Here is a 20,403-nt window from a genome sequence, read left to right as displayed (position 1 = left end):
AAACAACAACAACAATAATAATAATGATAATAATGAAGATGCTAATAATAATAATAATGAAGAGGATAATAATAATAATAATAATAATAATAATAATAATAATAATGCAAGGCCCTACCGGGGGCCTGTATCATAAAGCTGGATTAACATACCCGGGGTTTCTCTTTGTTATCTGGCTTCACTTAACCAGACATCCGCAATCCTGATTTTTGGTACCAAGAAGCCGGTTATCAACTTGCTAATTGAACCCAGGGTTTTCCAATCTAGATCTGTGTGCGCTCACATAAAAATGGCGGTGTTTGCTGCAAATGACCAATTGCAGACATGGAAAAATCCACCTGAGCCGCATACTTTATGGCGGAGGAGCAGACAATAATCTGAAATAAATACGAGGAATATAAATCCATCATCCAGGCAAAAAGCAACACAGTTGCAGCTGCCAAAAGCCACAAGGGATGCTGGCAAAAAAAATTGCCAACTGTGTCAATGCATGAATTAGTGGGATTATAAAATTACTTCCCCACCATGACAGCACGAGTAGATCTGACTACAGAAACATTTGTGTGTTCAATAAATTAATGTGTCTCCCACTCAGCCATACACTCCTGCAGAGGAATTGGCCCTCTCTAACAGTGAGGGGCGACCCTTGATGGAGGTCTGCCCTCAGTTTGCCCTTTGATTCAACTGATTTTGATATTTCATTTTATGAACTATCTGACGCCTCGTGTTTATTCTGCTGGTTGAAATATTATTTCACTGTCACTTAAAGACTGTAAAACATTTGGCATCAACTCTCATGTGGACTTTTCAGGGCAGACACCCTAAATACTAAATATGAGCAAACTAATGGAAACCTAAAGGAGCCCGGAGGCTGGCGTGTATTTTATCAGGCTTTTATTTAACCCTCTGAATTAAATTCCCCTCATTTATTTTCAAAAAATATTTTTTAAAATCACTACGTCAGTCTATACTATCAATTTTTGGTTGGACAGTGTAGAGTCATGAGTAAAAAAAAAAAAAAAAACAAGAAGAAGAATTCCTTCTTCTCTTCAAACTTCAAAAAATGTGAGAGAAAAACAAACAGGATTAAAATAAGAAGTCTAGGTAAAATGTATTTATTTTATAAAAGAAGAAGAAGAAAGGGAAAAAATGCTCAGCCTAACTTGGGAAAAAAAGGTGCACAAGTTGTGCACCTTGATCCACTGGGTTCTCATCAAATGGGCAGGCCATTTTCCAAGAGACCTGATTTGTCACTAGGTGGGAATTTTATACCTGCTGAGCTCTTATCCTGAACTTAACCTGCTCCAGAGCAGGTGAGATGTTCAGCGTATGTTACCATGGCAATATACCCCAATAAAAAGTAAAGCACCTTCGTGGTACAGAAAACCCAGCAGGGTTAAGCCTGAAGTTAGCTCGCTAAGCCCAAATCCAGCTTTATGGTACAGGCCTCTGGTCAGGAACTTGGAGAAATAACTTTTCCAAAATCTTGTTGGCAAAACTTCTTCATCCAGAAAAATCAAGAAAATGTCACTGATGATGTTTCTCCAGCAGCACAGCTGGAAAAAGAAAATGGAAATAAAACATTTTACAAGATAATTTTACATTAAAAAAAATCATATTTATAAGCTGACAGAAATAATTGGATTTCTAACTTAAAGGAACAAGGAAATGTGGACAGGAACTTCTTCTTTACAAGGCTGCCACCAAGTGGCTGCTCTCAGGCTGTGCAGATATCCATTTTATATCCATATCCACTTTCATGTTGAACGATCAACCCGACTATTCTGGTGGGGACAGAATAAAAATAAAAGTAACGAAACACTGAAAATACGAAAACATGAAACAAAATAAATACATAAAAAACAGTATGACACTATGAAAGTAAGAACATGCATAATGAGAGAAGTAATTTATGAAAAAATTAAAAAAAATATTTTAAATGGTATTAATAAATATAGCATATTTCATTATTTAAAAAACAAATTTAAACAGCATTTGAATGTGTATAAAATGTACATCCTTTCTGAGCAAAGCCAATTTATTTATTTATTTAGTCCTCTGCAGGAGTTGACAGCATGTGCATTTTGTTTGGCAGTTTTTCAGTACAAACCACATTAACCACAGTCGTCATAAACCGAGCCCCCACACAGAGAAAGAAAATAAGGTGTGTGTGTGTGTGTGTGTGTGTGTGTGTGTGTGTGTGTGTGTGTGTGTGCGCGTGTGTGTGTGTGCGTGCGTGTGCGTGTAAACATGTCATTCTTATCAGAGGTTGTGTTTCCTTCGCCGGGAATAACATCCGGCTCGTGTGATTGGGTGATGAGGCTGTAAGCCCCGCCCCCTGCTCCCCGCCCCTCCCCCCCCGTCAGCGGAGCTCGTCGGTAATCCGTTTCTCATCCCGCAGCCATGGCCGACATCAAGACTGGAATCTTCGCCAAAAACGTCCAGAAGAGACTGAACCGCGCGCAGGAGAAGGTAAGAGGCGGGGTGCGGGAGCTCCGGGGGTGCGGGGGTCCGGCGGTGCTCCTGCGGGCAGCGGCGGGGCGGTGCGGTGCTGCTGGCCGCAGGAGGCTGCAGGAGCTGCGGCCTGAGCTGCAGCGCAGAGCCGCTGCGGACGGAGAGGAGGAGGAGGAGGAGGAAGATGGACCTACTAGGACTGGTCAGGTTAGATCTGATCATGTCACAGATCTGATCACGTTATCGATCTGATCATGTTAGGTGCGTGTCAATGGCGGACTGAGCGAGACATTTAAGAGAAATAGTCCATTTTACTGCTGATGACGTCATGTTGCCGATCAAAGGCCCGTGGTGTTGTTGATGTGAGCTGAGCTGTGATTGGACAGGTGGAGTTACAGGTCAGGTGTTTGTTTCCTTCAAGGTCAGAAGGTGAAGCTTTTTCAAACCAGTTTTATGTTTCTCACAGGAAACAGAAATCAGTTCATCTGTCATGTCCACTGTCACCCCCACGAACACACACACACACACACACACACATACACACACACACACACACACACACACACACACACACACACACACACACACACACACACACGTGTGTATAAAGAAGCTGCTGTCACGTCTTTCATCCACTCCGTCCCCCCCCCCCCCCCCCCCCCGTCTCTCTGTCTCTCTCTCTCTCTCCCTCTCTCTCTCTCTCTCTCTCTCTTTCTCTTTCTCTCTCTCTCTCTCTCTCTCTCTCTCTCTCTCTCTCTCTCTCTCTCTCTCTCTCTCTCTCTCTCTCTCTCTCTCTCTCTCTCTCTCTCTCTCTCTCTCTCTCTCTCTCAGTAAGAGGATTGGATTTCCTTTAATATCTCCCTGAAACAAACCAGCAGCAGTTAGCCTGTTAGCCTGTTAGCAGTTAGCTGAGCTGTCCGTGGTGCTGAACGGAGCTCCATCCCAGGAGCATCGGAAGCTGTTACACACTGGCTGTTTGCTATAATATAATATAATATGTTATATTATATTATATTATATAAATATATTATATTATATTATATTACGTAATATAAGATAATACAGCATAATGTAATATAAAATTTCAAAATTATAAATCTAATGATATATATAATGCTGCTGCTGATGTGTTACATCTGTCACTGTGTGTAGATGTTATTTATTAAACTTCAGTATCAGACACTGCTGAGGCCGTACAGCACGGAAATGATTCAACAACTGACTGTGTGTGTGTGTGTGTGTGTGTGTGTGTGCTGTTGTGTTTTCTTTCATTTGCTTTATGACTGTAATGTCTGTAATGGTCTCACCTGATCATCACCTGTTGCCCACCTGTCTGGCAGGAGTGGGTTCTCCTCTCTCTGTGCTCCTCCTCAAGATTTCTAACATTTTCAATTCAATCAACATTAACAATTTAACATGGTCAGAGATAGGGTTAGGGTTAAGGTTAGAGAGATAACACGCAGGCGTCTTGTGTCTCCCAAGGATCAACGAGTACAAAGTGCAAGGTGCAGAAAGAAAGAAGAAACAACAATTTAAAACATACTATCTAAGAAATCAAGGATCAAGGATTCATTCCCACATGGATTGATCTAGGTTTAAAAGTCTGATCGCAGATGGGATAAAAGATCTAGAATAACGGTTGGTTTTCCTGAGTGGAACTTCCTGAGGGCATGAGCTGAAGGTCGCCGCTAGGATGTGGTCATGCTGCTCAGTAACACCCTTTGCTTTTTTGACCACTCGTTTGTCCCAGAGGGATGGCAGATCTTCCTGCCGCACCCCAATTATTTTGAAGCACACCTTCACAATATTATTCAGACAGTTTTCGTCCTTCACACACGTGCCATTAAACCAACAGATAAACAAAAAAGTCAGAAGACTTTCGATGAAGGACTTATAAAACAGACATGCCGTGGGTGAAGTTAACAGCAGGTTTGCTTTGGTTCTTGCTAAAATTGACCACAAGTTCTTTCGTTTTAGACACATTCAAGTCAAGACAATTTTTGTCACACCAGCTGACAAAGGCAGAGACAGCGTTGCTGTTACTTGAGCATGAACCCTCCAAAAGGGACAAGAGAACAGTATCATCAGAGAACTTAACTAAATAGCTGTCCTCCATAACAGACCTGCCGCTGTCTGTATATAAGATAAAGAGCAACCCTAACCCTGTATTAGATATCAGAACCTCTGACATGGTTCCATTGACTGACTCTGTTTCCTCTGTTAAAAAGTTAAAAATCAGCGAACATAGCTGATGAGGTCAATTAAAAAACACATCAAGATGATTGATTAAAACGTGCCGTTGCATCTTGTTGAAGGCAGATGAGAAATCGGCAAACAAAAGTCTTGCATGGGAGTTGGGTTTCTCAAGATGCTTGTAGATCTTGTCTAAGATAAAAAGTTTGGCATCATTCACCCCCCTTCCCACCTGATATGCAAATTGCAGGGGGTCTAGTTTGCCAGCAACCAAAGACACAATTTCCTCCTTCAAGATCCTCTCAAAGTTTTTCATTATCAGTGACGTCAGAGTGACTGGCCCGAAGTCAATTAATTCTCTGACCTGCTTGGATTTTGGTATTGGAATCATAATGGAGGTCTTCCAAGATGTGGACAGCTTACAGCTGTCAATATATATCTGAAGCAGCCTTCTTAATATTCGTTGCCCTAAGTAAGGATGTGACCTGCTCCTGTGTTATAGCCAGGGATTCATAGGGAGGAGAACAATCTCTTACATTAGAACTGTTATGAACAGTGCCACCAGGCCTTTCAAAGCGAGAAAAGAAAGAGTTAAAACAATTAGGCAGATTGGCATTATCAACCCCAATAATCATAATGGTATCCTTTGCTGCATTTGGGTGGTGATCAACAGAAGTCATTGACTTGATGCCTTGCCAGGCAGTTCTCAAGTTATCATTGCTGAACTGCATTTCTATTTTATTTTCGTAATCAATTTTGGCCTTGGTTATTTCATTTCTGACTTCACTGGAGACATTTTGCCTCTCAAGGGTGTCTCCCAAGTAAAAGACTCTTTTCTTTTTGTTAATCACCGATTTAAGTTTCTTGGTCACCCAAGGTTTGTTTTTAGAGTATATAGTAACCTTTTTGGTAGGTATAATGGAGTCCACATGAAAGGTAATATAAGAAGCTACAGCATCTGAAACTTCATCAATATCAACATCAGCATCATCAGCATCACAAACAACAGGAAAGAAACAGTCCCAATTTGTGCACTCAGAACAACCCTGGAGAGATGAGACAGCCTCCACTGACCAGATTTTAACTCTTCTCTAGACACTCCATGCGCTTTAAGAGGTTTGTAGGTGGCCATTACACACAATTGTGGTATGACGCTCCAAGAGAGGACATAGGGAAAGATTTATAAGCTCCCCCCACAGATCCATAACATAAATTCAGCATAGAGTTTTTCAGAGTCGTAGCACAGGTCACATATTGTTCATATGTCCACATAGTCTTTTTCAAGGAGCAGTGATTAAAACCTCCAAGGATAAATTTAGCTGACTCTGCACAGATTGAGTCAAGCCTGTGAGTGACGTCAGTGATCAGCTGTGCGTTAGCCCTCGGGTGAATGTAAACAATCGTAAAGAAGAGTTGTTGAAATTCCTGGGGCAGATAAAACGGTCAAAGAGAGACCAACAACAGTTCAATATCGGGTGTGCATATTGTCTCTCTCACAACACGTCTTACAGTACCTTTGGTTGATATAGAGGCATATGCCTCCTCCGCGGTGCTTCCTTGTGATCTCTTTAACATTTAATGGGTGTGACCAGTAGGTAGCAGTGCACTGCCACCACCTGGCAGACTGTAAAACTACACTCTTCAACATTGAATTAATCATGAAAATACACAATCAGCATCTCAAGGCGGGCCCCTGGGCTGACTGAACATTTCCTTTTGTGGATGTAAAGGTGTTTTTCAGGACCGAGGTTCTGACCTGGTTTGACTGTGTGTGCAGGTACTGCAGAAACTGGGGAAGGCAGACGAGACAAAAGATGAGCAGTTTGAACAAATCGTCATCAACTTCAAGAGGCAGGAGGTGAGAACAGATGGAATTAACCTTCAATGATGAATGAACTATAGAACAGTTTTATATTTGTTTTATATTTGGATGATGCATACACTATGAGTACAAAAGTATTGGGCCATACCTCCAAGTCATTGAATCCAGGTGTTTCATTCAGTCCCGTTACCACAGGTGTGTAACCTCCAGCAGCTAGCCATGCAGTCTGCCTTTACCAACATCAGTGACAGAATGTCTGGTTCTAAAGAGCTCACTGAGTTCCAGGTGCTGCTGGAATAGTGATGGAACAGGAAGCCACTGCTGCAACAAGTCAGCTGCTCAAGTTTATTCCCTCCTAGATATTCAACCATCAGCTGGAAGTGGGATTATTGCAAAGTGGAAGCGTTTAGGAACCACAGCGACTCGGCCACCAGGGGGCGGCACCACGTAAAGTTACAGAGCGGGGTCGCCGAGGCTCATAGTGCGTAAAAGAGTCCGACGCTCTGCCACCTCAGTACCTGCAGAGCTCCAAACCTCCTCTGGCATCAACATCAGCACAGAAACTGAGCCGGGAGCTTCATGGCCGAGCGGCCGCACACCAGCCTCACCTCGCAGAGCACAACGCCGAGCGGCCGCACGCCGGCCTCACGTCACCGAGCACGACGCCGAGCGGCCACACGCCAGCCTCACGTCACCGAGCACGACGCCGAGCGGCCGCACGCCAGCCTCACATCACCGAGCACGACGGAGGACGGACGGAGCAGCGTAAAGCACGCCGCCGCCGGACTCTGGAGCGGCAGAAACATGTTCTGTGGAGCGACCAATCAGGCTCCTCTATGTGGCGGTCTGATGGACGAGTCTGGGTTGGGGAACACCAGGAGAACATTCCCTGCCTCCAGGAGAACGTTCCCTGCCTCCAGGAGAACGTTCCCCGCCTCCAGGAGAATGTTCCCTGCCTCCTCCAGGAGAACGTTCCCCGCCTCCAGGAGAACGTTCCCTGCCTCCTCCAGGAGAACGTTCCCCGCCTCCAGGAGAACATTCCCCGCCTCCAGGAGAACGTTCCCTGCCTCCAGGAGAACGTTCCCCGCCTCCAGGAGAACGTTCCCTGCCTGAGCGCATTGTGCCGACTGTGCAGTTTGCTGGAGGAGGGGTCTCGCTGTGGGCTGGTGTTTCTGGGCTCGGCCTCGGCCCCTCAGCTCCACTGAAGGGAAATCTGAACGCTTCAGCTCACCGACACATTTTGGACAATTCTCTGCTTCCAGCTCTGTGGGACCAGTTTGGGGAAGGAAGGCCCTTTCCTGTCCCAGCATGACTGAGCCCCAGTGTGCATAGCAGCTCCAGAAACTCCCACAGACACACTCCAACATCTAGCAGAAACTCCCACAGACACACTCCAACATCTGGCAGAAAGCCTCCCAGAAGAGTGGACGCTGTTCCAGCTGCAAAGGACCAACTCCATATTAATGTCTCTGGGTTTAGGATGGGAGCTCAGAGAAGCTCCTGCAGGTGGAACATGGAGGTGGACCAATACTTTTGTCCAGATACCGTACCTAGACATACCTAAACAACCTAAACAACTCTCTTGAGGAGTTCGCATCTGGCCGACATTGTTATCCAAAGAGATGTGCATGTGAGGTTTATGGATAGCTGCTGTATGCTGATATGTCACTCTGTGTGTGTGTGTGTGTGTGTGTGTGTGTGTGTGTGTGTGTGTGTGTTCCATCAGTTTGAGGGCTCCAGGTTACAGAGAGAGATGAAGGCCTACATGACTGCCATTAAAGGTAAACCCCAACACTCACACACACACATCTGATGACTGTAGTGAGGGGGCGGGGCGCTGAGAGGGCGGGACGCGGGGCACTGTTGGGGTCGGAGGGCTCAGGTTGTAAGACGTGTCTGTCTGTCTGTCTTTCTGTCATCTGTCTTCCTCATCCTCTGCCAAATCAAATATCTAAAAAAGTTCAATGAAAAAATCAGCCAGAAACTGAGATCAATGGAAAATATGTTTAAGTTCCTCGTTTAAGTTCCTCTCCTTTTTAAACAAACATCTTGTGTAGAGTAAAGAACAGCTAAGGCTCACTGTTGTGCCTATTTAATATTTAAATGCCGGATGAATGCTCCAGATTAGAGCTGCAGCCTGATGAAGGCTCACTCACGTTTGTTAATTGTACTTAGGGTTAGGGTTGTATTAGGGTTAGGGTTAGGGTTAGGGCTGTGGAATAATAAAATGGTAAATGGACTGCATTTCTATAGCACTTTTCTAGTCTACTGACCACTCAAAGCGCTTTTACAATGTTTTGCCTCACATTCACCCATTCACACACACAAATTCACACACTGATGGCAGAGGCTGCCATGCAAGGCGCCTAGCTGTCCATCAGGAGCAGTGAGGGGTTCAGTATCTTGCTCAAGGACACTTTGACACACTCTGGAGGAGCCAGGGATCGAACCAGGAACCTTCCGGTTACCAGATGACGGCTCTACCTCCTGAGCCACGCCACCCCAATAATAAACACTTTTGGAATATTTTTTTCAACAGAACTGTGTGCCTTGGCTATTCTTTAAGTTCACCAGTCACGTTCTACACAGAATGTTGATTTCAAAAGGAGAGAAACTGAAATATATTTTTAAAACATATTTTAGTTGGAAGCCATCTTTCCTAGCTGGTTACCATGGAGATGACGTGTGCCACTGAATATATACTGACTCAAACACTTCCTGTCAACACGTTTATCAACATGAAACAGTCTTGATGTCAGATGGGAGCTTAGGGAACAGATGAGGACCTAAGGGAGAACAGAGAGCAGTAGACAGGTCTGTAGCTGTACTGAAGCAGGATCAGAAACAGGAAGTTAGCTTCAGTTACACAGCATGTTAGCCTCACAGCATGTTAGGATCACAGTACGTTAGCCTCGCAGCAGGCTAGCTAGCAGCAGCATGTTGATGTGTGTGTGTCCTGCAGGGATGCAGCAGGCCTCCATAAACCTGACAGAGTCTCTGCATGAGGTTTACGAGCCGGACTGGCACGGGAAGGATGACGTCATGATTATCGGGAAGGTGGATGTCTCTCCTTTTCACTTATTGGCTTGAAAGATGATACTGATGAGTTTAATGCTAATTAGTCGCTTGCCCTTAAGCAATTACAAGAGGTTGTTAAAATGACAGAATAACATATGAGGAAGCTCGGCCTCTTCATTCAGACCAGCTTCATTTCTGCCCAGAACGCTGCCCAGAATGCTAGTGGGCTGGTACAGTGGTTCCAGTTGCTTGATGAGGTGGAAATTTCCTTCACACCTCAAAGAAATGCAGCAAAGCAACCTGATGAAACTAACAGAGATAAACAGAAATGTAAATATATTAAAATCAATTTAAATATGAATACCAAGCATCTACAAACCAAACAATGAGATCTTTTTAATTAGCTCAACACAAAATAAATGGAAATAAATTGACTTTGTATTGCAGAGCCAACAGACTGATAGAACTCTACAGTTTTAGATTCATCATTCATTCTCCGTGTCTGTAAGAGTCTAGCTTTAACAAAATGAAAAATGTCTGTTTCGTTGTAGGATTGTGATGCATTATGGGAAGATTTCCATAACAAACTAGTAGACTCCACACTCCTCAACCTGGATGGATACCTCCTGCAGTTTCCAGACCTCAAGGTGCTGCTTCACCTTTCACAGGAAAAACCTGATTTTTTTTTTTTTTTTTTTTTTTTTTTTACCCTGGAGTCCATATTAGAATTCCTGATTCTTTGTAATCTCAAGTCTGATTGATTGATTGTTTCTCTGTCAGAATCGGGTGGCCAAGAGAAGCAGGAAGCTCATTGATTATGACAGCGCTCGCCACCACCTGGAAACCCTGCAGGCTTCTGGAATCAGGAATGACCGCAAGATGATGAAGGTCAGTCATGGGTGTTTCAAATGCCACTTAGTTTCATAAAGAATTGACAGGAATTACATATTTGTCTGCACAAAGATAAAACAGAAGTGATATATGAAAATGCAAAAAGGAAAAAAAAAAAACAAAGGGATGTAAAAATAAAAATCATCTTACTTCAAAACAAAAACATGACAAGCAGGGTCTGTCCAACATGTCTGACCTGAAGCAGGTGAGTCAGACTGTTGGCTGGTGGAAGGTCACCTGATGAGATCACCTTCACTCACAGCTTGAATGTCACATGGAGAATTGTTTTAGACACTGCAGCTGAGTAGAATTAGCTCAGGCTTAGTTTAAGAGCTGATCTTCACAGAAGTGGTTATTTATTATTATGTGATTATTTAAGACACACTCCCAAACCAAACTTGTGAACTGTGTACAGACTTTAGAGGTGATCAAACTATTTCCAGAAGCAGATTTCTTTCACGTGCCATGGCTGCCAGATGCTGCCATGTTGTTGTAGGTCCATGTGCAATATCTCACCTAATCACCAGGTGAGGCCAGCTTGAAGGGGTTACCATGGGGTTACCATGACCCCCCCCACCAGATGCTGAGGTGACTGAAAGATGTTGGTGTGTGGAAAATGTCTGCAGCCACACAAGGGAACAGGAAAGAATGCATTACCTCTGCTGATGCATATCCAGGAGAATCCAGATCACCTGCCTATAGCCATTCCTAACACGAAACAAATGAATTCAGTTGTCCACTTCAGGTGAAACTCAGGTGAAGCACCTGAAGGCCACATTAGGACACAGAGCAACCATAACCTCATCTGGCAGGCAGACGCCAGGTACTTACTGTCCCTGGTGATGTGACAGCCACCTTAAGTCTCCAGAGGCTCAGAGCAGACTTGGAGAAATGGGATGCTGAAGATGGACTAAAGTGGGTTAGGGTTAGGGTTAGGGCGGGGTAGGGTTAGGGTTAGGGCGGGTTTTTGTTCCGAGGGCCAGATAGAGAGCTGATGACCAGGGTTAGGGACCACATTTCTGTGTTTATTGTAATCAAGTTTCGATAACAGTGCTTTTTGTTTCAAAACACATTCAGTTATATCACTTTTCCTTCTCAAAATCCTTTCTTTAACAATTCATTAATTATTGCTGTATCATATATTCAGAACTCATCACCAGTATATATTGTCACATCACAGTGGGAACAGAGATGTTCAGTTAATTCAGATCTGTTTTGAAGTGCAAATCCTCAGTTTGACACACACACAACAAAAAGCAAAACACATGAAAACTGTGCATGGTGCCTGCAGTTTCCCTAAATGTTTCACTGGATCTCCAGCATGAAACTTGACTGTAGCTCTTTCAGCTCTGCCCCTCCCACACAGCACACACCTCATACCTGACACTGGCATCTAATGCACAGCATACAACACAATTTGTTTTCCTATACAAACTGAAATTCAGCAAGGAGATTGAGTTCAAGGAGATTGTCCTTCTGCCTGTGCACGTTTAGTCCATCATCCAGGGTCCAAGGTTGTGCTGTCCAACACTGGAAACAGTCTGTGGGACGGGCGTAGACGTCGATGGTGACATGGATTTGTTGCCCCTGCTGATGGCAGGACTCAGAAACTCAGAGGGGGTAGATGTGGATTCCTGTTGAAAATGTCCCTGTCTTACTTTGGAATGAGAAAATAGTATGAACAAAGAACAACTGAATACATAACTATTACTACCACTACTACTTCTTATAATGATAATAATAATAATAATAATTATAATAATAATAATAGATTCAAGATTTATTCGTCACATGCATGAATAAAATAATAACAACAACAATAATAATAATAATAATAATAATATAATAATAAAATAAAATAAAATAAAATTGGGGGGTGAGTATCAGACAACAGGGGATAGTGAGGTGCTGAGCTGTCTGATACTGCATGCAGGTGGTGTTGTGGACTGAGCTGTGCTATGAGTTCAAGATCCGTGTGGCCTGGGGAAAGAAGCTCCCTCTCAGCCTCTCAGTCCGGGCTTTGATGGAGCGAAGCCGCTTGCCTGAGGGCAGCCACTCGAACAGTCTGTGGTTGGGATGATGAGTGTCTTTTAAAATCTGACTTGCCCTGGACCTGCACCGCTGGGTGTAGATGTCCTGGAGGCGGTGCTGTGTGGGTGTAGATGTCCTGGAGGCAGGGCAGTGCTGTGCGGGTGATGCGCTCAGCACATCGGATCACTCTGTGCAGGGCCTTCCTGTCCTGGGAGCTGCAGCTGCCGTAACAGGCGGTGATGCTCACAGAGAGCACAGACCCCACTGTGGCAGTGTAGAAGGTTTTCAGCAGCGTGGTGGAGATCTTAAATTTCCTCAGCCGCCTGAGGTGGTACAGACGCTGCCTAGCCTTCTTCACCAGGGTGGAGGTGTGTGTAGTCCATGTCAGGTCCTCAGAGATGTGAACCCCAAGGTACCTGTAATTGCTTACTCTCTCCACCGGGGTCCCTTAGATTCTGAGCGGTGCATAGTGGATCCTCTGCCTCTCTCTCCTAAAGTCGACCACCACCTCCTTGGTCTTGTCGACATTCAGGTCAAGGTTGTTGTCCTTACAGCATGAAGACAGCAGCTCCACCTCCTCCAGATAGGCCGTCTCGTTGTTATTAGAGATCAGGCCTACCACCACTGTGTCATCCACAAATTTCACAGTGATGTTGGATCGGTGTGTCGCTGTGCAGTCATAGGTGTACAGGGAGTATAGCAGAGGGCTCAGTACGCAGCCTGGGGGGGCGCCAGTGTGGAGGTATGGGAGCTGGAGGTGTGGACTCCAACCTTCACCACCTGTGGTCTGCCAGTCAGGAAGCTCTGAACCCAGGAGCAGAGTGAGGGACTCAGCCCCAGGTCCCTGAGCTTGGTGACCAGTCTGTGGGGAACTATGGTGTTAAATGCTGAGCTGTAATCAATAAACAGCAAACGCACTTTATTCCCCTTACCGGTGTCCAGGTGGGAGAGGGTGGAGTGGAGGACATGGGTGATGGTGTCGTCAGTACTCCTATTGGGGCGATAGGCTAACTGAAGGGGGTCCAGGGAGTCCAGCAGTGATGAACAGATTGAGGGCCCTATCTTGTGCCACCCGCTACCCGCTGCCACTACCCGCTACCCGCAAATTGCGGATTTAGGAGCTTCCGCTATCCCTAAACGGTATCTTGCGCCACCCGCTACCCGCTATCCGTTATGCCGACTGCATCATTTGCGCCTGGAGGTGTGTTCGTGGGCGTGTTTCATGCGCTTTCCCTAAAGTTGCTATCTTGCGCACACACTTTAGGGATAGCGGATAGCGGGTGGTCAGGACCACCCGCTATCCGCTATCCCTAAAGTTTGGGCTGTTACAAGAGCGCGCCCAGGCGGCTTCAATGCGCGCCCCGACGGAGCCTCGCCATGCACACGGTCGGACTGATACCGGGACGCCGCCGGAATGGACTGAGTATATTACTCATATAGACTGTTTAGAGGAAAGACTGTTTTAATTGGACACTTACGCCAGCACGTTTTATTGTTTCATCATAAGCCAGCAGCTGTGCTATATTTTTATTTTTAATATTTTATTTGCCCAATCTACCTTGTCAATAAATTAGTTTACACATAGTTCCACCTCTGCCTCTTGTGTGTGTGTGGTGTGACCCGGGGATTTTACTCAATCAGTACAACCTTGTGACACGTCCACTTGGACACATGTGGCTCCACCTCCCGAATTAACTCGCCTATAATATAATATATAATATGTATATAAAGCCAACTTGCTTTAGCCTCAGTAGAAGCCCTGAGAAAATCTACCTCCCTCTCTCCATCGCGGGTTTAGGATTTAGGATTTAGGATAGCGCATCCTGCTCTTAAAGGCAATGGCACCTGGCACACTGATTGGTTTAACTGGCGTAACGCCCAAAACACGCCTATTCATAATATAGCGGGTAGCGGAGGTGTTTTGCGGATAGCGGGAGGTGCACAAGATAGCAACTTTTACGGGGGAACGCCTCTTCCTAAATCCTAAATCCGCAAATAGCGGGTTTAGGGAGTCTGGCGCAAGATAGGGCCCGAAGTCTTTGATGAGTCTTTCAAAGCACATCATCACCACGGAGGTCAGAGCTACAGGGCGGAAGTCATTTAGACCGGCTGGGTTGGTCTTTTTGGGCACAGGGATGATGGTGGACTTTTTTAGGCAGGTGGGGACGACAGAGTGGGCCAGGGACAGATTAAATATGGATGTGAACCAGGGGCGTCACTAGGTTTTAAGGACAGGGGGGGCTTAGCCCCAGGAGATGCACAGGATGTGAGTGAACGCGCTCAAGCACAAAATTTCACAGACAGAAAACAAAGACTGAGAAATTGCTTTTCAACATTTTTGGACAGATTTAACAAAGATACTGTACACTGTAAAAGTCTTAGGCCACCAATAGATTTGTTTTTTTTTTTTTGTTTGTTTGTTTGTTTGTTTTTACTTCAGTCTATTCTTTAAAATTGGCTAATTTGGCTCATATATATGTCTCTTGGCTCTCTCCACTTTCTAATCTTGACTCTTAAATAAAAGCTAAAGTTAAATAAGTCATATAAGGTGCACCTTGACTGAAATGTTTCATATTCATGAGAAATTTTTGAAAAACAACCCCTTAAATAGTGCCTTCAGGGGACTTTTAGGAGACTTATAATATCAAAATTTAGACTTAAAACATAATGCATTCAAGTCACTGTATAATCAATTAAGGGTGTATGCTTAATTAGGGTCAATAGGCCTAGTATGCGGCTCACTGGAATTGAAAGCACTCATGTAGTTCTATCAAAGTCCTTTTAGGCCAAGGCTGTTCACTTAATGGCCATATTGGTAACGCCTTTTAGGCATCTATTTCAGATCAGTAAGTGCAGGTGCCTATCAGCATGAATGGAGAATGAGCCCAAACTGCACATAGGAAGGCCATGGCAACAAAGTATACCACACAAATCTTTGTTTAAATCTGAATCTGAATCAGTTGGTGTATGTATCTCCCCATAAAGTTAGAACAAGGCTTAAAAATGCCTTATTTTTCACATTAACCTACTCATTGACAGAGTACATCCTGGCCTGTTTTAATTCTTTCACAATGTGCTCTATGATTTCTTGTGAGACACTACTTATCATTTCATTTTGGGAAGAATGAGAGATAGGTGGTATGTGTCACACTGGATTTCTAACTGAAATCCAGTGTGAATAATTAACAAGTGCTTAAATAACAAGAAGGGGCACTCTCAATTAGTGCAGTTAAAAGTGCATTACAAGAGATCTGTCATTAAATGTTATGTTTATGGCACTTTATTTATTTATTATTGCTGCTATCTGGACTCGATTTCTCCAAACAAAATTTTGTTGTATTGTGATACAATAATAATAAAGATCAATCAGTCAATCAATCAATTAAAAGCGACATGCATCAATATATCATTTCATTTGTCAATATAATACAATGCAATGCAATAATCTCGGATTTGACATTCATTCCGGTTCATTTCAAATCAATATAAGCACCCAGCACCAGACTTTTAAGTCAAAATACACACTCAATAAGTAGCGTTAGCCGCGGAGCTAATGGTCCCTTTGAAATATATGGAGACGGCTAGGCTAGCGGCTACAAACATAACAAAGAGTCACCAGGTCACTTTTCAGTTCAGTTTTAGGTGAGAGCACAGAAATGAAAATTACAGAAACCTTCAATGCCACTGTACGTTTCATCTAGCCAATGACAGGCAGAATAATAAGAATCACTTTATTGTTTTTGTCAACAACAAAATTAGGTAATAAAGTAGGAACACCTTGTTGTCCTGACCGGGAATCAAACTGCCAGTCTCCTGCATGTCAGGCAGACATACTAATCTATTTGCCATCGGGACATTATCGATACATAGTGTGCCGCGTCTGGATATTATTATTAGTATATCATTATTATGTACATCATTATTATGTACTGATACTTGTGATACATCAAGGAGCTCCGCTCCCTTTTTTCAGAGCTAAAACAAGTGACAGAAATCAACATCATGCCAACAATTTAATTCACAAGCCAGGTTTTTATTTATTAAAATGGGGAGCACCTAGTTGATAAATTATATAGAGCTTTCTGCTGTTAGCTGGAGACTGTAGCTAACTAACTGTTACTACCAGCAGTGATAACGACTTACTTTCTTGAAAAACTTGTGTACCGTATTTCACCAATTAATTGCCTGGCCGCAAATAGCCGCTGGGTTCTTATAAACACCTGGGGTCTGCACCCATTTTGTGTATTAAACGCCCACCCGAATAACCGCCGGGGCGATTATTTGCACTATATTGAGGTAACCCAAAATAAGGCTGTTCACCTTATTTTTGCAGCAGTAAACAGTTAGCCACACAATAACTGTGCGGCACTTCCGTTTTCTGTCAAAATAAGAGCGCTAGCTAACATTAGAAAAAAGGGTGTACTGTAATCTTAAATTGACCGACTGTAAATATGTTGGACAGTAACTGTCATCACAATAAGGGCCTGGTGCAGGTCTGTGCAAAAATAAATAAAGGCCTGCAGCGAACAGCTGCCTGGTTCTTTTAAACGCCCGGGGTCCAAGTTGATTTTGCATATTAAACGCCCGGGCGATTAATTGGTGAAATACGGTATATCCCTGCTTCATGCTGTCCTAACGCTGCTCTCAGTCAGCTGTGTGCAGCACGTATGCCGTGTATGCCGGCGGGGTGTAAGGTAGCAGTGAAAACGTGGACTGGATTTTCAGTAATGTGTGCATTGTCTATACGAACAAGTGGAACGGACTGGATAACAAAGCACTGATGGTGCTCTCCACCTTACACTGTGAAGTGAAGGGAAACCAACAGATTTATGATCATATTCAAGTGAATAATGACAGGTTATATTATTATTTATTTAAATTCATATTCTTTTTGTAAAAAAAAAAAAAAAAAAAAAATTATATATATAAAAAACCCCACCAAATCATTTGGGGGGGCCTCTGGGGGGAGGCAAGGCAGCCGAAACTTGTCAGGTACAAACATTTTACCTTACAGGCCTTTTAAAAGAAAAAGCTGTGGTTAAAATAGAGCTGTTTCACATGTTTAATATATGCAGTATATAGATAAGGTGGTATATGTTTGATAATAGCATTAAATCCATATTATACTAAACACAGGAAGATGTACTGCAGCTGGTTGACATTTGTTTGGTGTTTTTAATTTTACTTCCTAGGCAGAGGATGAGTTGAAAAAGGCTCAGAAAGTTTTTGATGAACTAAATGTTGGTCTACAGGATGAACTGCCCACCCTCTGGGACAGGTGAGTCACCGCACATGGTTTCATTGTGTTAGATTATGCAGTCTTATCTGCCAATAGGAAATGATAGCTGACAATGCAGCATCTAAGAAACTGAGAGTAGAGAGATGAGACAGCATTTGGTTGAAGCTTGTGTGTGTGTGTGTGTGTGTGTGTGTGTGTGTGTGTGTGTGTGTGTGTGTGTGTGTGTGCTGCTGCTGCCTTCAGGCTACTCTGTTGTGAGAGCATCAGAGGCTTTTTCTTTAGCTCCTTGTGTATGGATGTAGTTCATACTTCATGAAGGCTCTATAGGCTCTGTGTTATTTTTAGCTCTTTGTAAACAGATGTTGGTGATGGGTCAGTGTTGGCCAGGCTCTGTGTGTGTTAGTGCTAGCAGAGCATGGCTGATTCCACCTGCATGTGGCCTGCATGAGTGGCCTACTCATGAGTCATGCTAATTTGGCTTTGGATAATGTTAATCAGATCAGTTATAAACTTACAGGTGTAGACAGTTCAACTTATTAATTTAATTCAATTGATTTATTACTGTCATTAACTGATCACTGTCATTTTAGCGTGGCACTCTATGGCTTTTACTGGAAGCTTTTAACTGGAACAGGAAAAATAATAAATGCAATGACTATTCATATGATTTCTACCTTTGACACAATATGTTACCATAGCAACTCATTTTCTATTTTGTAGCCGGGTTGGATTCTACATCACCACATTCAAGAGCGTCACAAGCCTGGAGGCCAGGTTCCACCGCGAGATCTCTCTGGTGAGGAGGGACAGGGTTCTGTCTTCATTTCATTACAAGTGTCCTGGCAGCCCCTGTGGCTCTCCAGGATGTGGGTTTGAATCCAGTCCAACCCTTTGCTGCTCGTCAGTATCCTCGCTCTCCACTGTCTAACAAAGCAGAAATGCCCAATAAATAACATGTACAACAAAAACAAATAAAGAAGTGTTGCTGAAAAAGCATTTTTACAAACTATCATAAGGACAGATAAATATTTTTGTTATTTACACAAATTAGTTGTATGTCTGAAATGCCATCTTTTTCTTAAATGGCATGATATTTGTGTTTTCATTAGAGAAGACTTATCACATATATTTATTGATTTTCCATGTACAATGTGTATCGCAATTCTGAAACATACATTTGTAGAGGTCCCTGTGTTCAGAGAGTGTTCATCTAGGAGGAGTATGAAATAAAAGGTTTTGGAAAATCCAAGATGGTGGAAAATCCAATATGGTTGACCTAATGGGTTCTATTTTCAAAATAGTTTGGTTACAATGTTACAAAATTGTTTGAATTGACAAAATATAAATGTATCACATTTGTGGCACCACCAAGAAATTCAGTGCAGTGTTCTTTAAATGTGCTTAGTCCAAACCGATTGGCTTGTATATTTGTATAATTTAAAAATAATAATAATAATAATAATAATAATAATAATAATTTAACAACTTAAGATCAGAGCGGTCCTGATGAAACATTTGGGACAGTTGATCCAGCGGTTTTGGACAGAATATCAAAAGTACGATTTTGAGAAAGCTGAGAAAAAAAATCACAGAATCTGACATTTTTTGAGTGGCAGACCATTTGAGCAAAGATACAGACGATTTGAATGGTTAAAATAATAAATGCATTTTGACATTAAGTAATTGTGAAACCATAAACTTGATTATTACAGCACCACCTCGAGGTCAGTGAATGTCATTTTTTGTGCCAATAAGTGTCATTTTTTGTAGTGGGTGGAATTTGCAACCCACCTGCCAATTTTTTTGTTTTTCGGCTGCCCCCTTCAGCGCACTCTGTAGGTTAGGCCACACAGTTTGGTTGCATTTCTGAATTGCAAATTTCATCATGTGTGTACAGCTAAATGGTTACTCTAATTATTATCTATTATCAAATGCAACCAAAACTATGTGCAACACTCAGTGAGATTACAGAGTGATGTGTGTTCCAGGTTTGAGGGTAATCAGGGGGTCACCTTTCTTTGCCCCTGTCAATGGCCACAGATCTGCTGTCACCATGGTAAAACTTTGAGAGATGCATGTGTACTGGGGGTTCTGAGTAATCAGATTAAGGTAACACGTGCAAACACGTTGCCTTACTTCCTGTCAGAACCCAGTTACGAGTTTCTCAGTGCCATCAAAATCTGTTACTGCCAAATTTATCAGAAACATTCGTTACAATCACATGAGTGGAATGAGGGCCAGTCGAGCTATGGGGAGGTCTCTCCGTCCTTCAGGGCAACAGTACAGAAATGTATTCAACTCTGTTTTATGGTTTTCATCACAAAAGGACAAAATGACTAACCCATAGTCATTCTGAGGATTTAACAATTACAACCTTTGTCTCCTCTGTTCCCTTCCCAGCTGTGCAAGCAGCTGTACGAAGTGATGACCAAGCTTAGTGAGCAGCATTCTGACAAAATGTTCACCATCCAAGGAGCACCAAGGTTAGTAAGTTAACCATGAATCAACGTTACAATCTGTGGTCAAATGTCAGTTATCAGTGGTAAATGCTGTAATCCAAAGGCCCAGTGTGATCAGATCATGAGGAGGATGGGGGGTGTGAACATGATGACAGCTGAACAAAAGTGACTTGTGAGGTTTCAGATGTGGTTTGGTAAAATTTCTCTGAATGAAGTGCAACATGGTGACTGATAATCCACTGGAAGTATGAGCATATCTGTTGGGAAAAGACTTCTTTATGTGTACTTAATTATGC

At 43.2% G+C, this 20,403-nt stretch overlaps 1 protein-coding gene across 9 annotated transcripts in view; it reads left to right on the top strand.

Annotated features, from left to right (window-relative positions):
- Positions 1-2,361: 2,361 nt before the first annotated feature.
- The window catches only part of amph (amphiphysin), a 42,965-nt gene continuing 24,923 nt past the window's right edge, over positions 2,362-20,403 (top strand). For all 9 annotated transcript variants that reach the window (XM_030074097.1, XM_030074104.1, XM_030074099.1 and 6 more), the window contains exons 1-9: positions 2,362-2,472; positions 6,425-6,505; positions 8,196-8,250; positions 9,432-9,526; positions 10,039-10,134; positions 10,268-10,375; positions 17,602-17,687; positions 18,369-18,444; positions 20,049-20,131. In XM_030074097.1, coding sequence (XP_029929957.1) covers positions 2,404-2,472; positions 6,425-6,505; positions 8,196-8,250; positions 9,432-9,526; positions 10,039-10,134; positions 10,268-10,375; positions 17,602-17,687; positions 18,369-18,444; positions 20,049-20,131 — 749 coding nt within the window. In that variant the 5' untranslated portion in view covers positions 2,362-2,403. The remainder of the gene's footprint in view (positions 2,473-6,424; positions 6,506-8,195; positions 8,251-9,431; positions 9,527-10,038; positions 10,135-10,267; positions 10,376-17,601; positions 17,688-18,368; positions 18,445-20,048; positions 20,132-20,403) is intronic.

Source organism: Myripristis murdjan, chromosome 17, assembly GCF_902150065.1.
Source record: "Myripristis murdjan chromosome 17, fMyrMur1.1, whole genome shotgun sequence".
NCBI lineage: Eukaryota > Metazoa > Chordata > Actinopteri > Holocentriformes > Holocentridae > Myripristis > Myripristis murdjan.
This window is presented reverse-complemented; position numbering and strand designations above follow the sequence as displayed.